At 56.0% G+C, this 19,051-nt stretch overlaps 4 protein-coding genes across 4 annotated transcripts in view; 1 reads left to right on the forward strand and 3 right to left on the reverse strand.

The window, feature by feature from the left end:
- Nucleotides 1–3,542, reverse strand: part of VOLCADRAFT_127347 (uncharacterized protein) — a gene marked incomplete at both ends in the record, with an annotated part of 3,946 nt that extends 404 nt beyond the window's left edge. Inside the window, 6 exons of the mRNA XM_002946057.1 lie at nt 84–318; nt 577–1,054; nt 1,307–1,437; nt 1,895–2,028; nt 2,436–2,452; nt 3,277–3,542. Of these exons, the coding sequence (XP_002946103.1) occupies nt 84–318; nt 577–1,054; nt 1,307–1,437; nt 1,895–2,028; nt 2,436–2,452; nt 3,277–3,542 (1,261 nt within the window). The remainder of the gene's footprint in view (nt 1–83; nt 319–576; nt 1,055–1,306; nt 1,438–1,894; nt 2,029–2,435; nt 2,453–3,276) is intronic.
- A 1,735-nt stretch (nt 3,543–5,277) lies between these two features.
- Nucleotides 5,278–6,796, forward strand: VOLCADRAFT_102723 (uncharacterized protein; the record flags this gene model as incomplete). The annotated part of the gene is made up of 5 exons (XM_002945706.1): nt 5,278–5,366; nt 5,646–5,793; nt 5,959–6,062; nt 6,432–6,513; nt 6,546–6,796. 5 exons carry the CDS (start codon nt 5,278–5,280, stop codon nt 6,579–6,581), a joined length of 459 nt encoding a protein of 152 aa, XP_002945752.1. The 3' UTR covers nt 6,582–6,796.
- Nucleotides 6,797–10,573: 3,777 nt separating this feature from the next.
- On the reverse strand, nt 10,574–11,509 carry VOLCADRAFT_120182 (uncharacterized protein; the record flags this gene model as incomplete). The annotated part of the gene is made up of 2 exons (XM_002946058.1): nt 11,151–11,509; nt 10,574–10,651 (listed from the first exon to the last, which is right to left on the reverse strand). Coding segments are annotated over exons 1-2 (375 nt in total), but the record flags the coding sequence as incomplete, so codon positions are not given.
- Nucleotides 11,510–12,297: 788 nt separating this feature from the next.
- Nucleotides 12,298–18,556, reverse strand: VOLCADRAFT_127348 (uncharacterized protein). The gene is made up of 11 exons (XM_002946059.1): nt 18,314–18,556; nt 17,898–18,022; nt 17,644–17,733; nt 17,222–17,449; nt 16,755–16,885; nt 15,916–16,035; nt 15,496–15,637; nt 14,773–14,984; nt 14,140–14,325; nt 13,610–13,718; nt 12,298–13,008 (listed from the first exon to the last, which is right to left on the reverse strand). Exons 1-11 carry the CDS (start codon nt 18,486–18,488, stop codon nt 12,937–12,939), a joined length of 1,590 nt encoding a protein of 529 aa, XP_002946105.1. The 5' UTR covers nt 18,489–18,556; the 3' UTR covers nt 12,298–12,936.
- Between the last annotated feature and the right edge of the window lie 495 nt (nt 18,557–19,051).

Consider the following 19,051-nt stretch of genomic DNA (forward strand, 5'->3'; position numbering starts at 1 on the left):
ATTTGAACTATTACTTCACGCCACATCCAGGTGTGGGACATAATCGCGGTTTACAAGGTTACAGCACAGGAAGGTTGTCGCACCTGTTATGGCTGCCACCGTGTCCGTATCCCCGCCGTAGTGTACGGCAGCCACCACGGCATCCTCCGGCTGTCCCCAGTGGCAGCAAAGCGCCGACAGCGCCGCCGCCGCGGCGTCATCGGCACGGATCTGGAATGGCTCCGAAACCTCCGCCTGCAATCGCAGCTCCTCTGCCCAGCGGGGTGAGGCAAAGTACTGCGACCATGTCTCGTTGGGGCCCTTGAACTGATGAGGTGCCTGCGACGGAAGGTGCGTGAAGAGGGTGTCCCGCATGACACGCCGACCCATATGACACGCCAAGCTACTACGTCAAACGGCAACGGAGTTGACAAAAAATAGAAGGCACTCTTACGCGACCCGTCTGCGCACAAGGCCCCCTAACGTTGGCCTCCACAGCTAGCTTAGCAGGCCTAGGCTTATGACTCACGGATCGTTCGGGCAAGTGGGCCTGTTCCATAAGAAACCACCATTCCTAAAGGCTCAAGACTCTCGTACCTGCACCAGAGCCGTCTGGACCGTTTTGAGTTTCTGAACCATGCCTTCCGTCTCCAACAGTGAACTGTGCGACAAAAGGTAATCAAGCAACCCCAACGGTGTCGCCACTTTCTTCGGCGGCGCCGTCGATGCCGCCGCCACGGACTCCTCTGCCTCAGCTTTTGGCAGCACCACGCCATCTCTGGCATCGTGAACTACATTGCCAGCTGCTGCCATCGCCTCGGTCGACGTAACCTGAGGCTCGCTATCGCCACTGCCGGAGGCCGCCACCGCCGCAGCGCCTGCCGGAGCGTAGTCCGCCGCCGCAGCGCCTGCCGGAGCGTAGTCCGCCGCCGCAGCGCCTGCCGGAGGCTCGCGCTCTACCAGGTATGCGATTCCTAGGGCGATGACGAAAGCTCCGTCCACGGCCACTGGGTGCACGTGGGTGCAGCGGAGAGCCGCGGCGACGGCCTTTCGGAGGACCTCTGGAGGTGCGTGTCTGGTTGCGGGTGAGCAGATGCAGAAACCCGAAAACAAAGAAAACATTATAGACATTTAGGCAAACAGCAAGACAGATAAATGAGCAATAATCATTGAAGTAGACCGTGGATAGCAAGACAGTCAGACAGACAGTTAGACAGTTAGGAAGGCATATTAGCAGCTAGGTACATGTCTGCCATGTTCACTCGTGCATGGAGCCATGACATATGCCCACCTTTACGCCGCTATGCCTCGGATTCCCTCTGTCTACCTGTATACGAGGCCCAGCGGGGCTATGCGCATGGCGCCGCCATTGCCGAAGGAGCCGTCGGGGATGTACGTGGTGCCGATGGTGCGAATGGACTCGGAATCGATACCGCAGCGCTGGATGGTTGACATAATCTGGTGATGGACGTGCGCACATGGGAGGACTCATGTGACCATGTAAACCATGCCACGTAAGACCGCAACAAGCGGGGTGCGTGCACAACACACTTCACACAGCAGCCCTCCACTCACGCAAGGCGAGGAAGGACCCAGACCCCAAGGGTAAGATTAACATCCATGCAGCCATCGGTGTACCTGTGGTTTCACTGCGATGTAGCGGAGCTCGTAGTGGTTCGGGGTTTGGCAGAGCTTGGGGTGGAGTGGAAGTGGAATGGAGTGCTGTGGATAACCACAAGTCGGGTGGCCGCTGGCCGCTGGCCGTAAGGAACAAATCAGCCCTCAGGTTCTTTTCGGCTAGGAGTGAAGCCCTACGTCAACAGCCGGCAGGTTGACGAACGCAGCTCGCCAGACTAAGAAAAATGTGCTCATGCGCGCTCCTAGGAATACGCCGCCTGCCGTACGCCATGTGTACCTTGTATGCCGTTGCTCCGTAACCCCTGAACTGTTGGTACTCTTGTACGTAGCATCGAGCGGCATGAACGTCGTCCACGCGGCCACCGCAAGCAACGAGACTCCGAGCCAGGGCGATAGCCATCTGGGTGTCGTCTGACGAGGGTGGGAGTAAGCAGAGGGGAAGGTTGTGGACCGCAATCCAAAGAAGCCGTGTAGCATGTAGGTCGCGGTGCGGGATTACTCGTCGGTTGGCAACCCAGATCAGCAAGCGTGACCTAGCTAGCATCCAAAACAGTTAGTGACGGTTAGTGTCAGTTGTTTATAACTTAACTCACGACTAAGCAGTCAAGGAAAGCCGCCATGACACCAAGGGTCGGCGGTCAAACAGGCGCTCTTGCATCGAAAGTTAAAAACCCGTCTCCTCAACAGTACATACGTGAACACGTGCAAATTCACATACAGACAGACAAAGTACGGACAAGGGGGGGTCTCCGCTGCCTGACACATTCAGCGCTATTCAGTGCTCGAGACCGCAACATGCTTCCCAAGTCCCAACAGACCTGTGTAACAACCAAAGCTGCAGTGGTGCATCATAGACAGCAAGCCGTGGTATCAAGAGGCCGTTGCCGCAGATACGGTGGAAGGTGGAAGGTGCCAGAGGCCAAGTCCAGCGGGCGTCGACGTCCAATACCAGCCAACCAGCGGACCCGAGTGGAGTTGGGCGGGGTCATACACACACGGGAAAATACACATAGGGAAATACACACAGGGAAATACACACGGGGAAATACACACGGGGAAATACACATGGAAAACTAGACACGGAAAACCAGGCCCAAGCGGGTTAGGGGCGGTAAGTCACGTGCGGGCACATTCGAAGAAGACCCAAATGGGGAGAAATCGGTAGCGGATGACGAAGGAGGTCAAGGCGAAAGCTCGATAGCTGGTAAATGCGAACCCTCTCGGCCTCAAAGACGGAACGAAAAATGTGCCACCATTTCCGTGGGTGGCTTCAGTTCTTCTCGGTTCCCTTCCCCGGCTGGTTTGTTAGTCCGTGTGGGTGGATAAGCTGCGCGCATAACGGTGCCACGATGCATAAACCTGTTGAGCCACCAAACACATCCATACCAGCCGCTGCTCTCCCCTTCTGAGCCACAGCACATCCCTTACCCCAATACCCACCATCACCAAACGCCCCACGCCACCAACCCTTATACACTTAGCATCCAAGGGAAATTGTGCGCCATTCATCTATCCGTAAGTTCGCTTGGTGACGCGTTCTTTTGACCCAGCTGTGACACCCATTGATACACGCCTGAATTTCCCCTTTCCTTGACCCAAAGGTCGATGGCCAAAGTCCATCCCAACCCTGGCGAGGCCGGCCGGGGTAAGAGCACACACCCGCGCTCCGTGTGAAGGAAGTCCGTGAGGCCTTCCGGGTTGCTGAGCTGTACGTCCTGGTGGGCCCAGCCCTCCACCCCGGCACCGAGCACGTCGCCACACATCTTGCCCAGCAGGCATCCCCCGACGCGGTCAACATAACCCGAAAGCGGCAGCCGCAATTTCCCGGGGGATGCGGCTATGGGATCCGATGGGTGCCAGAATGGTTGTGGGGCAGGGCCAGCCGCTGAGGTCGTAGTGGTGATGGCTGGGGAGTCAACGTCCATCTGGAAGCCCGCCGAAGTTGCGTTGACTCCGCTCCAGCCGAGCCCACCACGTTCAGTGTTTCCAGCATCCATTCTAGGTACCCTTGTTAGACCTGGTCTTCGAGAAGCTGCCAGGAATTTGGATGAGGCGAGGCCACTGCTAGGTTTTCGATGTCGAGAGATGAAAAGACCACCTAGCGTGTGAAAACAACAACATTATGCAGGAAATGAAGTTAAAAAGAATACAGGTGAATTGATGGAGATAACGGTCTGTGCAGACCGGGTGATGACGACATCGGGACAGCATTCCGACAAGCGAAAGGCCTCAGCCCAAGGCACGCACCGCCGCGCCTAAGGGGAAAGATGAAAGATAATATCATAGATCTCATGCTGCCCTGTAGCCTTTGGCAGGCTGCAAGGCGCATGCCGACGGTCTCGTGGCACCTGAATGGGTATTTTGCACTTGCGCAATTCTATACCTAGCCACGAAAAACCCCAAATATTACGAGAGATGCTCCGTTATTGACTGGTAACTCTTTGGGAAATCGCCTTTGCTGTCGGTGCCGGTGCCTTACCTTCATTAGAAGCTGTACCCAAGAACCCAACGGAACGCAGTTAACATGCACGATCGACCAACGCACGGACGCATTTTAAGATGAAGGTCAAGGAAGACACCTGTTTTATTGATAGATGGCTTTAGTCGCTGCGTTCGCCGTCTCCCGAACGCTGACCTTGCAACATTGGTCGTTAGTCTGGTTGCTGTACATTGTGGATTTAACTAAATTTTCATCATGATATTTTGATCTCAGCCAAAAAAGTGGTATATGGCGTGGATGGAGGGCCGAGAAACGTTGTGCTCGTACAAGTAGATGCTGTACTCTTGTGCTCTAAGCTTAGGTACTTTGTTTATTTCAACTCAGGTCTCCTCGATTGGAGCTCATTGTTCATACGTTGGACTGACGCTCACGAGTGTCGCACGTTTCCTACCCACCCTCCCTAGGCAACGGGGTTAAGCGGAGAAGCTCTGACTGCCCATGGTACCGGCGGGTATCTCTGCCTGTGAGCACGTGTTGCGGATTCATATCAGATCCACCCGGAACGCTAACACGGGCGGGTGTGTGTAACCTGGAAGCGACTCGCGACACATCTCATCCTGTTTCTTGGGGTACTCAGCAGTGCGCATCATAGGTCTCCATTGATCATGACAAGAGGTGCAGCAGATAAAGAGTCACTGCTGTGTCCCATATCGTGTGGGATGGTAGTGAGAAGCCAGATATGGCAGATCCTGTATCAGGGAAGCGGCTCTTACAGCCATGATCATTCCCTTGTGAGGACAACAGTTCCTGCGTTGTTCTAAGTCCACGCACTTGCAAAATTCGCATGGTGCAGTCCTCCCCGCGTTCATCCGCACAACGTGTCTGTGGACCTCTGTACAAATGCATCTTTGCCAATGTTCAAGCAGCTAATTAAAAGCTCCCGGCAGCAGTTCGCCAGTCTTAACGGTACACAAACGGGATTGATAACTGAGATAACAGTTACATTTGCTGTTATTAATTACCAAGTATTACCTTAATAGGTAATACTGCATGTTTACTAGGCCTCACAAACAGCAGTTGTTAGTTTTCCCCGTTGTGCGTGAAGTTGCACCTCCTAGTTGTAGCTTCGATAGAAGGGTTAGGAGGGGGGTGAGCCTGCTGGCATGCATCACAGCATTCCTGCTGGCAGCAGCAGGACATGCTCCCAGCAACCTAAATCCATGGATCCAGAATCCATGTTGGATCACTTTGCAGCAGTGGACAAGTCCAAGAACGAACCCGAGAACGAACCCGAGAGCAAAAGAAGCCAGTAAGCGGATCTCACGTCGGTGGGGCGGTGCATAGGCGGTGCAAAGTCAATGTGGAGCAAACACAGCGCACTGCCAGCTAATAAGAACGCGCGAAACACCCACATGCGATGTCTTTACGGGTAGCACTGGCCTGGGTGCCCTTGCACACACACCCAGAGCACGCAGTGCCAGCATGCTAAACTTTAACACGCACAGTCCAATCAGTCCAGCCGGACAGGAATGCACTCTGCTAAGGGTGTACCTACCTACCTACCTACCTGCCTACACGGCACGTTAAGACGCGGCATAGTGTCTCTGGGAGGTTTCAGGATCAATCCCGGCAAAGATCGGGATAAAAACACTCGATTCCTTGACCGTATGAAGTTGGATGCACCCCCATGCCAATGGACGGTAAAGGACCTAGATCATGATAACCAGCGTGGCCTGGTCAGGGGTGGAGTTGGCGCCGCCGTTGATCCGGGGTGTGTGTGATCTGCTGGATGCTTTACCTGCGGCAGGCCGCCACACGCCGGTGAAGTTATTCACCCCCGATGCACACAAACATACATACACACACGCACACACCTACATGCGCACCACTCCCCCACTCAGCCTGTGCCGTTTAACAATGTCCGTTGTGCGGCTGCGGTTCCCAGTTACTCCCCCATCGCCGGCCCATCAGAGCCAGCAAGTCACCTGCTAGCCAGCCAGGAAACGTGGGGATCGCGAAACGCCCCAGGCGCTTGTTACCCTTATTACGTTGGCCATGTGTCATGATAGAACTCATGAGAGAGACAAAAAATCCTGCGGTATCTTTTGTATCGCACATACACACACATACATACATACACGAGGTTCCCTAGACTTTGGTTATTCGGAGCACATACCCCAGACACGACCTACGTACCACACCACCACACCACTGTACATGTGCATTCCTTACCCGGGCGGCACCGGCATACAGAACTACATGCAAGGCACGCAAGTGCACCCATACATCAAAACACTGACCTCGTAGGGGCTGTTTTTTTGCTCTACTCTCGAAACAATAATGGCCTAACAACTCACTGCACATACACTCACAGGTCAATAACGGGGGAACCAAAAAAACACCAAAAGCCTCCACTGGTGAACCTGGAACTGTTCAACGCGCATATATACCTGCCGGTGAGGCCTCGTCACCGTTCACACATCGCCAGTTGGGCCCTTCAAACCAGCAACCGCCCAAAACGTAGTTTCATGGACTCCAGAGCCACACGACAACGGTAAGGGAGGTAAAAGTCCCATCACATCACCACATCCCTTCACCGCGCATGACCTCGTGTGTTACCCTACCCTTCGTCTTCATGTTTAAGTGATACATTTCTTTAACAAGCATACAAATATACATACATACATAAATACATAGGTCAGGCACTACTGGAAAGACACGGACGATTGCCCCCGGAAGATCCCGGGATCGTAAAAGGCCCCTGGTCGATGTACGATGGTAACCTGAAATAAAGTTATCTCGCGAGCCGACCTGGAATGGACTTGGGCCGCCGTCGATCCGGCAGATTCTATTGGATGCTTGTGGTGGGTGCGGAACCTGAGCGATCCACTGAGAAGTTGACTAGGGTGACTAGATGTGGGTGCGCCGAAATACCGGGGAAGGCAGGGTTTCGCCAGGTAGCGGCCCCCGGTGAAGATATGTCCCCCTGTCCCACACATCATAAACACATACATACATACATACATACATACATACATACATACATACATACATACACTCTTGAGGGAAGGACACGCGCTTCCGACATGTAATCCCGACACCCCTCCCCACAGCAGCAGTTAGCCGTTCAGAGCTCCCAACCGACACTGGGTCCTTACCGTTGCTGTGGTGCTGCCAGGAACCCGTACCTACGCACACATACATACGGACACACACATACGCATATACATATCGACACACGCATACGCAAATACATACAGACGCACATACGCACGCGTTGGACCCACAAGGACACATCCACACCATACACACACACGTGCACAATATGGCTTATTCCGGGTTCTGCTGTGAAGCAGCAGCACAGGACATCAACGCACGTGCGACGTGGGTGGACGAGCATATGTTGCCGTCGGGTCATCCACACATTTCAGAGAGGGAGAGACTGCCTGCACATGAAAAACACAGAGCGCCACCACAGCCTTTTGGGTTTCGTGATTATTATTAAAGTGATAACACGGCGGGCCCCATCCACCACCAACACCACCACTCCTGCTACTCCTCACCGCTAATGCTGCTCCTGATGCTCCTGCTGTAAGCACTACTGCCGACGGGCTGGAAGCCGCGCGCGTGGACGGAAGGCTGATAGATACGCACACACGCATACATGCATACATTCATACAAACATACGGCCACACAGCTATACCACCCTGTAACAACATCATACATACGGCCACATGCTCGGAACAAAGGCTTCTCCCACAACGGTTTTGCACACAAACAGGCCATTTTCGGCTCGGGCCCCGTATCGACCTTTATTGGTTACCGAATTGCATTCCGCGCATGTGTCATCCCTTTCACACCTTCCCCACATTCGCTCCCTAAATCCCCCTTTGTTCCCTCCCTTCTCCCGATGGTCTACTTCCCTTCCCTTCCCTTCCGCCGGCACCTGTCGACCACAAGAAACCCCTTGAAACCCCAGCAACAGCCAGAGCAACCCAGTCCAAACAGCTCCAAACACTCAAAAAACCGCTTCCTCCGGGCCGTCCCCGCGGGGGTCATGATCACCTATGACCACCTATGAGCCCCGCCCTTCCGCTGCCGCGCCCGAGCCACCTCCACCTTCCACACGTGTGTCAGGGGCCCTGCAGTGGTGCCGTTGGCGGTTCGGTCGCCCGTGGCCAGCAGCAGTGTGCTGCCGCCCAGCCGACCCGCAGCCAGCCCTGTGGCGCACTGAAGCCCCGCCAGGTGCGCGGCGGGCTCGAAGCGCTGCCGCTCACTGACCCAGGTGAGCAGCGGACTGTTCTCCTGAGGGCTACAAAGCTGTGAGCACGTGTGTGTGCGTATGTATGTGTGTATTGGGGAGAGGGGGTAAGTTGGGGGTAAGATGGGGCCCGGGGCGAGCAGAGGGCAGGGTGAGGAGAGTCAAGGGGAGGGTGAGTTGCGTATGTTGGTGCCCTAGGTACCCTAGGAAACCGGGCAAGAGGAGGAGGAGGAGGAGGGGGAGGAGGAGAAGCTCTTACTCCTCGAAATCCCAGGTGAGCACCTGAGCTGGCTCTTCCCGCTACCGTTTACCGTTTACCTGTTGCCCGTTACCCCCTCGCCCCCGCCCCAAGATTCCCACCAGGGGTCCCACCAGAGGGGTCCCACCAGAGGGGTCCCGCGAGCCGCACACAAGCCAAGGCATTCATACACGTATACCTGGTCAGCTCCTCGGTTGGCAAACACCAACACATCAACGACCGCCTCCGCAGCAGCACCGTTCACTCCCGCGCCGCCGTCGCTGCTGCCACCAACACCTGCACCTGCACCTGCACCTGCTGCACGGCCAACTCGCGTGGCCGCCACCACTGGCGAAGCCGCCCTTGCCCTCGTCAACATCCTCGTCGTCGCTCCAGTCCCTGACGCCGGCAGCCGCAGGTGCTGTACGTCGTGGGCCCCCACCGTTACGATTGTCTGGTGCAACAGGAAACGACCTGACCCCGGGTCGTAGCGCCACAAGGTGGAGTTGGCGGCGTAGCTGTCGCCGTGACGGCTGTTGGCAATGGCCAGGAAGAGCGAGGCGCTGCTACCCGCAGCAGTGCTGCGATTGCCGGTGCCGGTGTTGCTGGTGCTGGTGCCGCTGTCAGAGGCAGTGGCGTCTTTGGCAGCAGCAGTGGCCGGGGCGGTAGTGGTGGTGGTGGTGGTGGTGGGGTTGGCTTCGTGGATGGTGAAGCAGCGGGCCCCGTGGGCGCCGTGTGTGGCGAGCACCTGCAGCAGCAGGAATTGCCGCTTCCCAGGGTGCCACCTGCAGAGAGGGAAGGAGAGGGGGGAGGGAGACGGGTGGGGGCCCGAAGGCGGTGCGGGAGGAGCTGGGGCTGGATGGGTCGGGCAATACGCACATGAAGAATGTAGGGGTCAGATTAGATTAGGTGTAAAACATGTAAACATGTAAGTATTTGAGATGGTCGGGACGAGTAGAAAAGCACATGCGTACATGCCAGTAACCATCACCAAAACTCACTTAACAGGAAATCGTGTGTTGTACGGTGCACGGTGTACGGCAGACGTATGTACGACGAATCGATACCATGGAAAGGTGGAAGTATAAAAGGCAAAGCGGGGGCACCCACCTATACACTGCGGAGCGCGTGGCAAAACCCTTGTCATAGTACGACAACCCGACCAGAAAGAAGTCTCCCGCAACCCCATTGCCGCTGCCGCCGCCACCACTGCCGTCACCCTCGCCGCCGGTACTGCAAACCGCCAGCGCTGCCACGCCGCGCAGCGCCCCACGCTGCAGCTCTGAAATCATCAATCCTTTATCCTGGTTATCTTCCAAGCCGTACAGCACCCAATGGCCGCTGCCGTACTCCGCCACCGCCAGAACGTCCTGCCATGCCTGCCCTCTCATCCCAGAGTTGCCGCCGCCGGCGCCCGCGGATAATGCACCCCCAGCTGACGCCGCCGACCCAGATCCAGATTTAGATCCAAATCCATGCTTTTCCGCACTGGATCCTAATCCTCCCGACGATTCTGGACTTAAGGGCAGCTTCATGTGCAGCACATACGAGGAGCCGTTGGCGGAGATGGCTGCAGCGGCTTTGAAGCCCCAGTCGGGGATCTGCGCTCCGGACCCCGTTAGGGGTTCCAGTTCGTACACCACAACGCCCTTGTGCTTATCCTGCAGCAGCAACAGCCGTCCAACCGGTTGCACGCGTGGGGTGCCGCCAAAAGAACCAACAACATTATACATGAGCGTCTAAGGTCCTCGTGAACGAGGCACGCACGCACGCACGTTCTTTCAAGCTGTAGTCGGAGCCGCTATCAGACTCCCTTGGCACGTACGTAAACGAAGGCAAATGCAAAGAAGCTCGGAGGACAATCTGGCCATCAGGCGCCCACGGGGCTTCAGGGGGAGGCCCCTGCCAGAGGATTACCGACATGCGGATACGGTAGAGGCAAGAGGGGCACACCCGCCAGCAGCACCTCCACCCTGAGTAAGGTAAAGGCTGCGCCCACCCAACCCGCCCGCCTACCTTGCTACAATAGTTGGCCACCGCTGCCCAGCGGCGGCCGCCCTGCCGCCAAACCGCCCAGCTGTGCCCGCACTCCGTCTGCAGCGTGTCGGCAAGCAAGCGCAAGGGGACAGGACCCGGGCGGCAGGACGTTCTCCACGCAGGTTGTGGAATGTCGAATTGAGTAGTGACATTGCGGAGGAGGATAGCGTGCCACGTCAGCCAGCAGAGGCTCTTGTTTGCTGTTTGAGCACCTAAGACAGCTGGCGTGATGGCGTTTTCCATTACGGGAATGACTGCGCGGGCGCGGGCCATGCATTCAGCCATGCATGTATGTCGGGCGGCAGGGCGGCACGATACGCCATTCGGTTGTCCACCTAACCATGTGCGGAAAGCAGGAAGGTGTATCCTTCGAGGTCAGGCCGAGGGGTGTGTGGCCGGAAAATTTTGAAGTGCTGGGACGCTAGATTGGAGCTTGACTGGGAAGCGGCTCAGTATAGAACGTGCGCATGCAGTGTTCAGTCCAATGGTCTAAAGGGCGAGCCCGAGAACGGGATCAGTGAAAAAGTGGGAGGGGGTGTTTCCGTCCGGGGCTTACCTGCAGGATAGCCAGCGGTTGCACAGGGCGCCGTGCGTTAGGGCGGAGGAGGAAGAGACCGCTGCTGCCGAAGTAGTTCGCAACGAGAACCAGGGCATAGGGCCGCTTCGGATCGTCTTCAATAGGGACAAAGGATACCGACTGCGCCGCGTGGGTGATAATTTCCGCGATGTGGCTAACTTTTAGAGCATGCATCGGAAGGGAGGAAAGGACCTGGTCGCTATAATCGAATCGAGAGACAGCCACGAAGGAGTGCTGGTGGAACATGATGAGCGTGCACGTCACCCATACGCCCATAACCAGCGCAAGCGCTTTGGTCAGCGACAATCCTGGTAGCAATTCCGTGCCCGGCCGACGCCCTGAAGGGGGCATCGTGGCAGTTAATGGAACAAAGGTCGACTTAATGGCCTTTTCTAGAGGCCTTAAAAACACATCCTATTCTTCCGCGCCCAAGTGTCGTGGCTTCCTTGGATGACAGTTGATAGCAGTGTGTCCCTGTTCCTCAGAGTCCAGCGGAAGAAAATTTGTCACTTACAATACTTAGGCAACAATCCGGTTCGAGTATGTTACGAACGGAAATTGCCCAACCAATATAACTACCAGTCGAATCATCATTTACCAAGCCAACATAGTTCGGCTTATGGTCTGGACTCTAGAGCTTATAATATATTCATTTAGCAAAGCTAAATCCAGGCATCCGGGGCAACTGCAGCGGCCTTGGAACGGTTGCCACTTGCCAGCTGGATCATAATTGGGGCAAGTAGAGCCGAACGCCTACATGCATGTACCCGCTGGAAACCTGTAATTTACGAGTCCTGTTTGCTTCACTCCTCAGAACATCGTTGAACTTGGATTCATATATATGTATGGCGACAGCCATGCATCTGAGTACAAAACGTCATAACATGTGTCGCCATGCATGAGTTCGCCTAGTCAGCATTTCGTTTTTCGCTTGGGGAAAGCAAGGGCGGAACGCAGAAGAGCTGAGAGGCGAAACCTGCGGTGCAGGTTTCCTAGCTGCCGAGCTCTACCGTCCATGGCTCCCCATGCACTAGCTTCAATAGTTCAGGGCTGAGCCGATGCTCAAATTTGGTGGCGCGGCTGGTGTGGCAAACGCAGGGGAATACCAAGCGACAAGTTGTGTGTTCCGTTTACGTTCGTTTAAACACACCTGCTCGTTCCTCTCTACGCAATACACTCGTATAATTTCAGGTTTCACGGTTCATCACGCGCGGTTCGTGCCAGCAGAGGACGGATGCATAGATGGAAGGCCAGCAGGGGACCCCAACACGTGCATGCATCCTCCTCCATGCGTTCCTACGCCTCCTTACACACATCATCGCCCGCCTCAAGCTATACCTGTATCAAACTTACAGCTCCAGTATTTCGGCCAATGAGAAGAGCACTGTATGCTCCACAACCATTAGCATACATTCCCCTCGCAGCGCTCCGTGCCCCTCGACACGCCGACACGCCGTACTTCAGTTTCGCAACAGAGGCACACCGCGTTTTAGCAACTCAGCAGCTGCCATCCCTTAAGCCAAATCAGGACACACACATAAGCCCCTGTGATCGCTGTCCCTTCCCTCTACCTCTAGCACGCTGCCATCCTCGTTCTCCGCACATCTCTTGTCCGCACCTCTTCCCAGGGCACTGCCGCGCAAAACGCCACCACCGGCCTCCATCCCCTCAGCTCACATCAGCCATGCCACGTCAATGCACATACTCGGACCAAGCTTTACATAGAAACCGACGTATGGGTCACATGTGGGATATGTAGCCCTCGTCATACGATGGGCGTCGCCTCCAGATCAAAAAGCGAGTTGGAAGTGATCACGCAGCGCCGTATTTGGCCAGCCTGCGGGACAAGACGTCGTATGCCGTACACCATACCCGGAAAAGGCGGCGCTTAGCTCCATGCGAGTTAATCTGCGTGGTTTCAGAGGGCTTTCCGGATTCCTAAGGCTTAGAGAAGAACACGCCTGCGCCCATTCTCCTGGCCCAGCCTGGCTGTCACACGCCCAGAACCTGGACACCGTCTCTCATGCCGCCGAACGACCAACAACCCCTCTCCCCTCCCCTCCCTCTTTCCCTCCCTTCCTCCATCCTTCACTTCATCCGCCAATAATTGGTTTTGGAGGAACGTGGTTCTAGAACTACCCTAATTCTTTCGACTTTGGCAGCAGCAGTCGGTGCTTTTGGAAACACAGCACGTCGACGGCATACGCAACTGCTGCAGCAGTAGTACTCCCCCTCGTCCACCCAGCTAGTCCCTTCTTCACCTTCTTCACCTTCCTCACCCTCCTCAAGCCATCACAGGTCGCTAGTAAATAATCCTGATGCAGCATTTGTCTTCTCCTCCTGGACTATTTCCGTCTATCTCCGGTACATGCTTCATTCGCCAGTGGTCCGTTCGTCTTACCCCACCCACCCATCCCTTTTTCCTCCCCCCCCCTCACCTCCAGTTTGGCCACATGGGGGTCCTCCGAGTCCGTCAAGAACACCAGCGGGTCCACGTCAGGGGCATCCCACTGAGTACGACCGATCAGCCAGTCGTCATCGTTGTAGCTGAGGAGGAAAGCGGCAGGGAGGGTGAGGTGGGGAATCATATGCAAGGAAACGGAAAATGGACTACCGGCGTCCGGCGGGAGGGTGAGGCGGGGGCGGGAGGGGTGGCTGGGTGGGAAAGCAGGGGGGCAGGGAGGCGAAGGAGGGTAATGTGTGCCAGAGTCAACAAAATAAAAATGTCGACGCTGGCGAGGGAGGGCCAGGATGAGGATGAGGAGCAGGGGGAAGGAGGGGCAGGGAGGAGGAGGAGGGGGAGGGGGAGGGGGAAGGAGGGGACCTGATAAGAAATGAAAACCGAGAAAAACGCAATTCGGTCCTAATTTGGAAACGCGCGCCACCACACAACAGCACACACAGGACAATACACAGACACCGACATACTCCCTCCTCCCCCACACACACTCCCCAAGACAGCACCTACCCCTCCACCAGCACCTCCACTTCTCGGCCCACCAGCCCTTCCGCCCACTCCTCCCCGATGCGCTGCTGCAGGCTGATCAGCTCGTCCCGCCGCCTCTCCCGCACCCGCTGGGGCACCTGGTCAGGCAGCGAGGCGGCCGGAGTGCCGTCCTCCTCGCTGAACGCGAAACAACCCATCCGCTCGAACCTGCGACCCGGGGGGGGGAGGGAAAGAGGGGAAGGGGAGGCCCAGAGGACGCACGAGTTGTTGGGCTTGTGAGTAGGGTGGCCGTGTACGTTTATACGACACGTATTATACGCGTATAATCATTTATACACGCATAATACGTTTAAAGAATTGTATACGCGGTCTAAAAACGTACAAGTTGTACGCGAAACGTACACACACGTTAGGATGTACAGCCGTAGTCCTTAGGCCGTACAACCATCGTTGTGCGGCCATGTGTGCCCTACGGCACGCTCCGGAACCCTGGGACCTCCCAAAGTCGGAGTTAATGTTCGCATTTCGCGCTGAATTTCCCCCTCCCTCCCTCCCTCCCTCCTCCCCCTCCCCCTCCCCCTTCCCCTTCCCCTTCCCCTTCCCCTCCCCCTTCCCCTCCCCTTCCCCTCCCCCTTCCCATTCCCCCCTCCTCACTTGAACGTCTTCACAAATTCCACCAGCTCCCGGTGCTGCTGGTCCGTCTCCCCGGGGAATCCCGATATGAAGGTGGTCCTCAGCGCCAGGGAGGGTATGCGGGTGCGCAGTGTGGTCAGCAGCTTGAGGGTGTGCTCCCGGGGTGGCCGGTTCATGGCCAGGAGGGTCAGGTTGGAGATGTGCTGCAGGGGCATGTCCAGGTACTTGCACACCTGAAGATAAGGGGGAGCGAGGGGAAGGGGTGGGTGGAGGACCACAGGGAGGGGGGAGGCTAGTAGGGGGACGTGCGTGTGTGTGTGTGTGTGTGTCTCCAATCGTGCATCCCACACATATGTATGTGTGTGTGTTTGGTTGTTACAGTGGACTGGCCAGCTGGCCGTGCACTGCGCTACGTGTATGTATGTGTGGAATTTTTCAAAAGGTAAAAAATCAACTGTGGACATTTAACGGATGGGACGGGGAGAAAGGGGAGATATGGGAGCTAATGCAAGAGAGCCGCGGACTCGACCGGAGAGATACGGACAGACATGGGAACGCAACACACAAGTATATTTAGACAGGCAACGCCCCGGCGCCAAGAACGACCCATGGGTCGGAGAAAGGGGGTGACTGTCAAGGGGCTTTGAAACGGCGGGGTCGTATACATATGTGTATGCACGGAGAAACACACACACATACATACATAAGTACATACACGTACGTATGTACACACACAACACACACACGCGCCTTGGGGTTGGTTGCAATTTCGTCAATCAGCGCGTCGTTGAAATACGACGGGTAGGCATATAGGATCCGGATCCAGTGCAGGCCCTCCAACTGCGACAGCTCCCGAAGCAGTTGCGCCAGATCTCGACCGTCACGCCTGTGCCGTACAAGGTACAACATGTCTAAGACCCATAAGCGAAGCACAGAGAGGTAGGACCGCAGCGGAGACGACAAATCGGACTTGTTGGTGTCCAGGGATAGCACCATTACCAAACCCGATAGGTCGACATACATACATACATGAAACAGCACGCGCAATCGAGTAGCCATCTCGTTGGTAGCTCTTACACACTCTTCATGTCCATTCCCGCACACGTATATATACAACAAGTGTCAACGAGGTACGGCAGCAGTCATGTCCGTACAATGCCGTACCTATCCATGCCGTACTGGTTTGTATCCTCCGCAATCAGGTTGAGCTCCTTCACTCCGTTGGCCACCAGGTGCCTCGCCTCATCCAACACGGCCTGCCAGGGCTTGCTCCGGAACTTGCCCCTGCAGCCGCGTGTACGTATGTACGTATGTACGCGTGCATGTATGTATGATGTGTGAAACAGGGGGGTGTATCTTCGCCCGTGGCAGCTACCCTGCGAAACCCTGCCTTCCCCGGTATTTCGGGGCACCCTCATCCAGTCACCCTAGTCAACTTCTCAGTGGATCGCTCGGGTTCCGCACCCACCACCAGCATCCAACGGAATCTGCCGGGTCGACAGCGGCCCAACTCCATTCCTGGTCGGCTCGCGGGTTAACTTTATCCCAGGTCATCACCGTCCATCAACTAGGGGCGCAATGCCTTCCACCATCGGAAGGTCTTTGACCCGAACGGGTATGTATGTATGTATGTATGTATGTATGTATGTATGTATGTATGTATGTATGTATGTATGTGTGTGTTTTTATGGTCTTCGGAGCCGCGATGAGGGAAATGCTGATGGTGGTACACGGGAATAACCCTTACCGATTACCGATTCCAGCTCCGTAGCCAGCAGCGACGTGTTAGGACATTTCAATGTAGCTGTAGACGTAGCTTGAACAACACATCTTCGACACCACACAGTCGCACGTTGCAGGCCCCCACAGGTCAGGGACCACCACACAGCCTGGTTTCGGCGCCTCTCCTTCCGCGTCCCACTCGCCGACGACCATCTCTCCGCACATCCAAACTCCCCCGGCCCGCTACCGCGCCCTCGCCCCGTTGCCGTATCGTGCCGTACCTGAATCCCGGGATGGCGCAAAACGTGCATGCGTGGTTGCACCCCTCCGCCACCCGCAGATAGGCGCTGTGCCGGGGGGTCAGTCGGTAGCGGTCCCATTCGGGGCGGAAGGGAACAGTGGAGGCTCCCACCTAGGGGGGGAAGAGGGGGGGAGATGGGTGGTGGTTGAAACCCTAAGACCCCACCAAAACACACACACACACACACGTGTGCCCTATACCTTCCCCCATCGCCATCATCATCATCCGCTTTCCCCCAACCTGCCCACCATCACCGCCAACCTCGGGATTTGGAACCCCATCCCCACCCCACACACACGTATACATACATACATACGCACAAGTTCGGTGAAGTCATTTGTGTACCACCGGCTCCGAAGGTCATATTTAACAATACACACGTACATACACACAGAGACACAAACGTAACGTCAAGACACATCCACACCATACAACACCACAGCCCACCTGCACCCGCTGTCCCGACGTGCCCGCCTCCGCCACCTCGCCGCGTGCCCCCGCATCCGCTGACGTCACGCCCTCCTCCTGCGACTGCTGCTGCGCCTCCGCCGCCGTCGCCAGCTCCAGTGCCTCCCGCGTTGGCTCCAGCCCCATGCTCCGCTGCAGGGAGGCCGCCAGGTTGCCGTACTTCTGGAAACCCACCACCAGATCCGCCTCCGGAAGATCGCTAGCTAGCTGCGGAAAACCGGATCCAGATTTTGGGTTAATTTGGATTTTCCCTGGAAAAATGCTGTGGATCTTGTTTGGGAAGTATGCTTCAGGGCAGGCGCGCTCAGATCACCTCACCTCACACCAGATGGCACTTCCATCCCCGCCAAAACACACGCACACACAAACCCGTCTTTGCCTCTTTTGCCCCCCACTCGCACCTGATCCGAGTACCGCTGCGCCAGACAGCCGGTGATGACCACCTTGCGCCGCTTGCCGTCCTCGTTTAGGGAGGCGGCCTCGACAATAGCCTGGGAGATAGAAACGAAGCTTGCCATTGTTGGGAGTGGTTTGAAATGGTTTTGGAGTGGTTTGAAGGAGGCGAGATGTGGTTGCGAAATGAAATTGAGAAGAATGCTCTCCCTCCCTCCCTTCCTTCCCTCTCTTCCCTTCCTCACTTTCCCCCTTTGCTCACCTCCAGAGACTCGCTCTTGGCATCCTCCACGAAGGCACACGTGTTGACGATGATGGCGTCGGACTGCTCGTGGTCATCAGTGACGGAGAAACCCGCGCGAGTGAGGTCACCCAGCAGCACCTCACCTGATGGCGAAGGTAGTAGTTGTTAGGATAGGGGGAAAGGGTGTAAAGGACGGGCATGAGAGTGATGGGTAGCGTGGGTGCGAGGATATGGGCGCGTGGACAAGAGGAAAGTAAAAAACGAAGGAAGGGGATGGACGTGAGGGTTGTGCGTGAGGCAGGACTAGGTGAGGTGAAGAGGGGGGATAAAAAGAAGCCCAGATGCTTGTTTGATCACTCCACAGCAAAGATGTCGAAGATTAAAGTATGTGCAGCCCCGACTATCAGTCATGGTCGTATGTTTCAAACTCTTACCGTCAACAACATTCTTCGGGCAGCCTAAAGAAACGAGGGAGACTTTTTTGCCGAGCGGTTGCTGACGCTTATCGCCTGTTGGTGCTGGTACCTCTACGCCCGCCGCGCAGCATCGAGTCGGCCGCCTCTGTGGCACAGCGAGCTGCGACGGTATCCCACGAAAAGCAAATTGCATATCTGCAACTCTAATATAGCCGAAAAATATGTTTTAAATAGGGCGGAAACGAATGTCGATGCTTTGCTTTCAATACTGCTGTGACAAAGCCTTGCCAAACGGAGAAGAGTACCTAAAATGTGAAACACCCAATTCGCGTCGCATAAAGTACGGACGAGACTTACTCTCTCGGGACGCTGTGGCAGTGCAACGCAAGCAAGCCACAACCGCAGTTGTACGACAGGTTTCAAAGCCATGAATCCTAAAGGACACGAGTCTTAGCACAGAAAGCACATAGCTCTGCTATTGAAGACACCGAGAACTTTATTGCCACTGAATATTTAGTTACAGCTTTACAACACAAAGCTTCCATGCCGAAACCGCTGAGGCAACAGGCAGAAGGGGGTCCCACAGCCCTCTCAGCCTAACCAGTTTAAACCGCCCTGGACTTGCTTCGTTTCCGCCACTCCCAAACAACCAAGGACAACGGCAACGCCCTGTCTGTCACCCTGCGCCAGCAACGGGCCCCAGTCCTCACGCACGCAGACCCGACCCCGCAGTTATCTAACTCTTTCCCGCGCTCT

Source organism: Volvox carteri (genome assembly GCF_000143455.1).
Source record: "Volvox carteri f. nagariensis unplaced genomic scaffold VOLCAscaffold_1, whole genome shotgun sequence".
Taxonomy (NCBI): domain Eukaryota; kingdom Viridiplantae; phylum Chlorophyta; class Chlorophyceae; order Chlamydomonadales; family Volvocaceae; genus Volvox; species Volvox carteri.